Below are 8,385 nucleotides of genomic sequence, written 5' to 3'. Positions count from 1 at the left end.
ACTTCAGCCTCCCAAAGGGCTGAGATTACAGCTGTGAGCCACTACGCCCAGCCTGATTTTCTCTTTTGAATATAAATGTGTTGGCATTACAGATGTCTTTGATGACATTCATGAGCAACTGCGATTACTCATTGGGTTACAGGAATCTATATTCTTTTCTTCTATGGTCACAGAATCCCAAGAGATTGTGCTCTTTATCTTTACCATGAGATTCACAGTGTTTCCAGCACAGAAACACTCATCACTCTAAGGACTATTTTTGCTTTACTGATCTATGGACTAGTCACTTGAGACCTTAAAAACAGAGGTTTTAAGTGTTGTATTTCAAGGACCACCCACAGCAGTATACTTTGGGATGCTTTCCAAATTCTTGACTGCTACTCTCAACCTTCTGAATTTAGAACTCTTGTGTGTAAAGCCCGGAAGCTAAAAATTTAACAAGCACCTCAAACGATTCCTATGCAAGCTAAAGCGAAGAATGTCAGTTTTCTTCACCAGTTTTCCAAGTGAACCCTAAATGCTAGTTAATGTCATATCCTTTAAATGTTCTCTATTGTTACATAATAGCTAATTAGTGTTAACTTTCAGTTTCAATACTTCTTACACAGATGGTTTCACACTCTCCAAAATTAAATGGTGAAGATGAGAATGTGGAGGAGAGGAAGAAAACTCTTATTTACTGAGCAGGTGCTATGTGCCTGGTGCTTTAGCATTAATCTCATTTAATCCTCTTCACAATTTTGTAAACTGGGAATTACTAACTCTTACAGGTTGAGTCAGAGAAAGCTCAGAGAAAAAAATTATTTTTGAGTCAGGTCTCACTCTCATCCAGACTGGAGTGCAGTGTCGCAATTTCGGCTCACTGCAATCTTCGCCTCCCGGGCTTAGGCTATCCCCCTGCCTCAGTCTCCTAAGTAGCTGGGACCACAGTCAGGCATTACATTTTTTTTTTTTTTTTTTTGTAGAGACAAGGTCTTCTTATGTTGCCCAAGCTGGTCTCAAACTCCTGGGCTCAAGCGGTACGTCCACCTCGGACCTCCAAAAGTGCTGGGATTACAGGTGTTAGCCACCACACCCAGTCCCTCCTGTATACTTAATATCATCTCTAAATTATTTATAATACCAAATACAATGTAAATGCTACGTAAATAGCTGTTACACTATATTGTTTACAGATACCAGATGGTCACCAGAAAGACCACGTGATTAGAGTATTAGAGGGTTGGAACTTTCAGCCCACCCACCAACTGACAGGAGAGGTGGGAGTGGGGCAGCTGGAGATGAAGCTCTATAGAAACTCTTAGACAACAAGATTTGATGAGCTTTGAGGTTGCTGAATACAGGGAGGTGCTGGGAGGGTGGGGTCCCCCTCGAGGGCATGGAAGCCCCATGGCCTTGATCCCTATCTTTGCCTTATCCATCTCTTCATCTGGCTGTTCACCTTTTTAAATCCTTTACAATAAACTGGTAAATATCAAGTGTTTTACTGGACTGAAGTCTGAAGTGGGGGCAGTCTTGTGGGAGACTGGGCCCTTAATTTAAATTGAGTTATAAGACACTGAGTTGATGTCCTATACAGTTGCTTGGTGTGTGGGGGGAAATACTCCCCCAGCCTCCCTTCTGGCTGAAGAACTGCTCTGGGCTGTGTGACAGTAGAAAGGACAAAACGGTTTTTTTCCTTTTACAGCCTCATCATTTAGCACTCAACTCTTTCTGGGCCATCCTACTTATTATAGCACTACCTGTGGTATTACTCTGTTTTCTTCTTCAAGATACTCATTATTATTATTTGAGATAGAGTCTTGCTCTGTTACCCAGGTGTGCAGTGATGCAATCATGGCTCGCTGCAGCCTCAACCTCCAGGGCTCAAGCGATCCTCCCATCTCAGCCTCCTGGGTAGCTGAGACTGAGTGGCTGGGACTACAGGCACATGCCACCACATCTGACTAATTAAAAAAAAATTGTTGTAGAGATAGGGTCTTACTATGTTGCCCATATTGACCTCACACTTCTTGTCTACAAGTGTGAGCCACCATGCCTGGCCCAAGGCACTTATTATTTATTTGAAATGACATTTGTTGGCTACCTCTTCCACTAGAATGTAAATTAGTACAAACTTTCATGTTTTGTTCATGACTGTCCAGAACTGTACATGGTGCATGGTGAGATTCTCAAATTAAAATCCTCTTGTTAAGGTAATTAGTGATTTCCACATTGCAACATTCAAAGACCAAATTTTGCTTCGAGCTTTCAGCAACAGTGGACACTGTTGACCATTCTTTCTTTCTGTCAGCTTCCATATCCTTATTTTTCTGGTTCTTCCTCCTTCTTCACCAGGTTACTTCTCAGATTCTTTCTAGAATCTTTTTCTGCTCCAGGTTCAAATGTTGGTGTTCTCATACCCTGGCCCGCCTCTTTTGTGGTATCTCAATTCTCTCCTTATGTTACTGTATCTCTTCCCACATGTCTTAGTTCATTTTGTGTTGTTATAACAGAATACCTGAGACTGGGAAATTTATAAAGAATAGAGATTTATTTCCAACAGTACTGGAGGCTGGGAAATCCTAGGTCCAGGGGCCTGCATCTTGTGGGGTCCTTTGTGCTGTACCATTCCATGGTGGTAGGCAAAAGAGAAAGGGAGCTGAACTCACCCTTTTGTCAGGAACCCACTCCCCAGTAACTAACCCAATTCTATGATAACAGCATTAACAGCTCTGCCCTCATAACCTAATAACCTCTTAAAAGTCTCCTCTCTCGACTCTATTGCATTGGGGATTAAGTTTCCAACACATGGGCTTTGGGGGACACATTCACACCATAGCATCATGACATTAAATGCTATCTTTATAACTACCAAATTTACCTTAGTTTTGAACTTCAGACTTTTATAGTATATCTGTTTATTGACATGTCTACCTGGATGCCTAATAGTCACCTCAAACTTAACATGTTGAGAATAGGATTCTTTATTATCTCTATTTCAGTTCTTATTCCCACCATTGCTTGGTCCTACTCTGAGGCCCCACTGCTTTGCCACCTCTTATTCCACTCTTCACCTAACTTACTTTGTTTCAGTTATGGCGTTGCCTCTCTTATCCCCCAAATTTTGTTTGATTCACTGCTGTATCCCCAGTACTGGTGGGGATAACGGTGCCTGGTAGGTAATGTTAGGTACTAGTATGTGTTCAACGTAATAACCTGGTAAACATAAAGTGTTTTTCTGAGTTCTGTAAGCCATTCTATCAAATGATGGAACTCAAGATGGGGGGGGGTCATGGAAACCCTAATTTATTCATTGAGAGGGAGTCTCTCTCTATGCCCCAGGCTGGGTGCAGTGGTGCAATCTTGGCTCACTGCAACTTCCACCTCCCAGGTTCAAGTGATTCTCCTGCCTCAGAAGAATTGAGAACTGCTCAGAGAACTGTTTTCTCTGGCAGGCTCTTCATTCAGACAATAGTTTCTCCTCCTAACATTTTACACAGTCTCCCAGCCTCCATGAGTAAGGAACCATGTAAAGGTTCTGAGCCCTGAAACCAGACAATATATTTCTCTGCCACCTTTCACCTGAATCTTGCCTCCCAAGTAGCTGGGATTACAGGTGCGTGCCACCATGCCCAGCTAATTTCCCTATTTTTAGTAGAGATGGGGTTTTGCCCTGCTGGCCAGGCTGGTCTTGAACTTCTGACCTTAGACGATTCACCTGCCTTGGCCTGCAGAAATGCTGGGATTACAGCCATAAGCCACAGAGCTTCGCCTGGAAACCCTAATTTATAGAAAGTTGGTCAGAAGCACAGGTCACAACTTGGGACTTGTGATTGTGTCTGAAGTGGGGGCAGTCTTGTGGGTCTTAACTCTCAATCTATAGGCTCTGACTGAATGACTCTTCCTCAAAACACAAAGCTAGGGCTTTTGCATCCACTGTTTCCCGGATAGCATTGTATGATCTTTGTATGGTTGGTTCTTTCTCATTATTCAGAAATCATTTCCTCAGCAAGGCCCTCCCAGAAGTTGTGTCCCATGCATCTAGTCTGTTTTTCATCAATATACTTACCATTATCTATTCTTTTTGTTGTTTAAATTGTATGTTGTTTATCCTATTCTACTTCAATGAGTATAGGGATCTTGTCTGTATCCTCCATGCCTGAAACAGTGCCTGGTGCGTATTATGTATTCAACATATATTCATTGAGTGAATGAATGAATGAATGAAATAAACCCAAGCCTGCTAGACCTCAAAGCTCAGATAACTGTTTTCTCTGGCTTTATTCAGACAATATTTTCTCCTCCTGACATTTTACAGTCTTCCGGCCTCCATGCGCATGGAGCCTCGTAAAGGTTCTGAGCCCTGAAACCAATCTATTGCCCTGTTACCTTTGGCCTGAATCTTGCCTGTATTTAGCAACCAGTAATAGAACACTGACCATGTGCCCGGCGCTATGCTAAGTGCTGAACACATAGAGATGAATAAAGCACAGTTATTGAGCCTTTAGTAAAACATAGTTTGACTACATTTCTTAAATTTCGCTACGCAACGTTTTCAGCCTCTCAAACCAAAGCGCCTACGCACAGAAGCTTCCGGAATCTCAGACCAGACACAACACCACTACGCGCCGCCCTCGGCCCAGCCCACACCGCCGCGCCCCGCCTCAAACCCGCCCCCGGCCGCGCCGCATCTGGCTCTAGGCCCCGCCCACACTTCCTCGCCCCGCCCCAAGACGGGCTGCGCTCCAGGGGCGGGGCCGACGGCGGCCACTCACGGCGCCCCACGGGCCGCAGCGGCAGTGACGTAGGATTGGCGCACCGACTGGTTGCGGCTGCGGCTCTGCAGTCCCATCGTCCCTTCGCTGCCAGCTCTGGCTGTGTCGCGGCGTAGCGTCGCGCGCTACCGCACCCGGCTTCGGCCCGCAGGCGCCTGGCAGCCCAGCGCCATCTTCTCTGAGCGCCATGGCGGCAGCCTGCGGGCCGGGAACGGCTGGGCACTGCTTGCTCCTCGGCTTGCATTTGTTTCTGCTGACCGCAGGCCCTGCTCTGGGCTGGAACGACCCTGGTGAGTGCTGTCGGGGCCCTCAGGCGCCTCGCTCGCCCTTTTCCGCTGCCGTCAGCGGGTGCGGGCGCCCCTGCGTTTCCTTGCGCCGTCTCCTCGGAGCCTGGGTTCCTGGATTTCCCATGTCTGACTTTGCTGTTCTTGTCGTCAGTGGTTCCGGTGCTCTTCTCGGGCGTCCTGGTAGGAAAGTTGGGATGGCTGGAGTGGGCGGGGCGGGACGGCTGGGGATCCTTAACGTTTCCTTTCTCCCTACCCTGGATTCCTGGGATTTGCCCACCTTCTTCTTTCTCATCTCTGAGTCTGACTGGAGAGCTGGATACTCATCTGCGCATCTGCTTTGTTGTCATGGTTGTGTGATGTCACAGTGAACGGCTGTTGTCATGGCCGCCTGTTGCTATGGCCGGCCGTTGCCTGCCACTCGCAGTCTCTGAGTCACCTTTAGCGGACAGGGCTGCAGACCTCACAGGTCTGTTAGCAGAAGCGCAGGTTGCATTTTTTTTTCCAAGACGAAGTCTCGCACTGTCGCCTGGGCTAGAGTGCGGTGGCGTGATCTTGGCTCACTGCAACCTCCTCCTCTCGGGTTCAAGCGATTTTCCTGCCTCAGCCTCACGAGTAGCTGGGATTACAGGTGCCTGCCAACAAGCCCAGCTAATTTTTTGTATCTTTAGTAGAGACGGGGTTTCACTATGTTGGCCAAGGCTGGTCTCGAACTCCTGACCTCGTGATCCGCCCACCTCAGTCTCCCAAAGTGCTGGGATTACAGGCATGAGCCACCCATGTTTTTATGAGAACCTCTGCCTCTTATGCTGACGATTGCAGTGAAGTACGTCACGCGGCACCAGCTCTTCCCATTGGCTTTTACCATACACAAGAATTAAAAAAAATAATTCTTTCTCTCTCTCTCTTTTTTTTTTTTTGGCGATGGTGCATGGTAAGTGGGTTCTACGGAAGAGGTTTTTATATGCTAGTATGGTATTAAAATTGTCTAAAGAATTTTCGTGGGATCAATGATATTCCGTGCAATTAATATGTGTGTGTCTATATACTTAGATACAGATTTTGACTTTTTCCTTTTAATAAATGATGCATGCTGTTAAATTGGAATTCTGTTAAAAAAATTAAAACGACATTTTTGGATTTCGGTGTAAAGATGGCATGGAAAGCATACCGCTTTTGTGATTTGGTGATTGGAAATGCCTACACTGCGAATTTAAGCAACAGGTTTATTTCTGTAATAGCCTATTTTATCCTTACATGCTGAAATGAGAGAGAAGGTGCTATACGCAAGCACATCACGTTGAGTAGCCATTTAATGTGGATGTTTTATTACCAAAAAATAAAAAACCAGGTTGTATTTACATGTCTTACGTTTTTCTTTTGTATTTCTAGAAGTTGTATATAAGTGGGAGACTTGATCAGAATTACAGTTGAAAACCTACAATGAAACATTAATTTGTTGAGCTTTGAATCAGTTCTAAATAAATTTAAAAAGCAAGTTTACAGTTGATTCAGAGGAACTATAAAAAGAAGAACCAAATTTAAATTAAAGATGAACCATTTCCTGGTTTATGCTGTAAAACTATTGTTCTGGAACACAAAGCACCAAAATGTTTTGCAGAGTAAACTCAATTGTTTTATGTAAATTCTACTTCACTTTAAGTTTACTTTGAGGAACTGTTTTATGAAGGTACTTTATTGAGATACCCTTTATTAAGTCCTTTACTAAAGCATTAATCAACAACCTAATTTATCTTTTGTTTGACTTGGTTGCCCTTACTTTAGCTAACATTGAGCAGTAATTTGTCTGGAAAAAAAAATTAGGACCATTGTAAAGAGATAACCAAAGAATTTTCAAAATTCCTTATTGAATGTAATCTTATATTAAGTCACTCTTCAGAGTGTTGGGAACAAAACAGTGTCTTGCCCCCAAGGACTTTACCTCTATTGGGGAGAAATAGACAATAAACAGATGAACATGTAAATAACATGTTATATGTGAAAAGTGGTATGCACCTTGAATGATAAAACAGGATAAGGAGGACATGGTGCGCAGGCAAAAGTGGAGACTTAAAAAATATACACTTATCAGGAAAGAAGCCACTGTTAGGGTGACGTTTGACTAGGAAGAAACCTAAAGTGGGGGGGAGGAGGAGTAAATGACCTGAAATTGCTAATATCTTTAAAGACTCATTTGGGCTGCTCTGTGGAAAACAAACCGAAGAGGGTAGGAGGGAAGCAGGGAAACCAGTGAATGAATATATATTGATATCTGTTTTAATATTGTACAGTAAGTTCTGAGAGTGGTGACTGCTTGGACCAGGGGAGGAGCAGTGGAGTTGCTTAGAGTAGCTGGATTCTCTTGTCACCTGTTTTGAAGGTGGAACTAACATGATATTCTGATGAATTAGATGTAGGAGTGAGAGGAAAGATGAGAAATCCAAGGTTTTTGGCTTGAGCAACTAGAAGCATGGAGTTACTATTTCCTGAGATGTGGAAGACCGTGAGATGATCAGGTTTGGGGGAGTTTGGTTTTGTTTATCTCGTTTGAGACCTGCCATGGATTTTCATTTATAAGTCTGGAGTTCAGGGAGCTCCTGTGTCCCTTGACTGATGTAACTAGGGGGATGTGGTTTTAGCATTTTGTTTTCAGACCTTAAGAATCTCTAGGGAAGAAAGATGCTATAGGGCTTTGGTCATGCTATTCCATCTTAAAACTTTCAGTAATATTGTACCTGATCACCTGTTATGCTTCAAGTACTCGGCCAGATAATATTAATAAATTAAGCTTCACAACAAATTTCAAGGTTGATAATGTTTTAATTTTGTAGATGAGGAAACTTGTACACAGGTAAATTAAGTGCCTTGGCCAAAGTGATAGCCAGTTAATGACACCAACTTAGTTCAGTGTTCTTTGCATTATTGCAACTCTGTTACAATAAATTCAGTTTATTTCTGTTATTTAGTTGATTAATACAGTCTGATTTTTAGACCATTGAACATTTTCATGGTCTTATTTTTTATGTATGAGGAGGCAGTAGTTTGTGTTTAATATAGCATAGTTTATTTTAATATAGTTCTTGGAAATTTTTGATCCTTTGCCTATGTGGAATTAAGTTTTTATATAGCTTTAGGTGGATTTTCTTGTGGCTGCGTAGTCAATTAGGCTAGTGCTATTTATTAAAGAAGACATCTTTTATCTATTAAATTAAAAAGACTGCTTTCTCTTACTGAATTCCGTCATGTATCTCGATTTATTTCTGAGCTTTCTTTTGTTTCACAATTTCTTTGTCTCTGTTCCAATTCCCTACTATTTTGATTATAATTTTTTTTTTTTTTTTTTT

The 8,385-nt window shown here is 43.0% G+C and overlaps 1 protein-coding gene across 2 annotated transcripts in view; it reads left to right on the top strand.

Annotated features, from left to right (window-relative positions):
* Positions 1-4,696: 4,696 nt before the first annotated feature.
* The window catches only part of SARAF (store-operated calcium entry associated regulatory factor), a 25,939-nt gene continuing 22,250 nt past the window's right edge, over positions 4,697-8,385 (top strand). For both annotated transcript variants that reach the window (XM_017535796.2, XM_017535786.2), the window contains exon 1: positions 4,697-5,047. In XM_017535796.2, coding sequence (XP_017391285.1) covers positions 4,945-5,047 — 103 coding nt within the window. In that variant the 5' untranslated portion in view covers positions 4,697-4,944. The remainder of the gene's footprint in view (positions 5,048-8,385) is intronic.

The sequence above is a fragment of the Cebus imitator genome, unplaced genomic scaffold, assembly GCF_001604975.1.
Source record: "Cebus imitator isolate Cc_AM_T3 unplaced genomic scaffold, Cebus_imitator-1.0 Scaffold5, whole genome shotgun sequence".
Taxonomy (NCBI): domain Eukaryota; kingdom Metazoa; phylum Chordata; class Mammalia; order Primates; family Cebidae; genus Cebus; species Cebus imitator.
The sequence above is the reverse complement of the archived record's forward strand: the minus strand, read 5'-3'. Positions and strand labels throughout refer to the sequence as shown.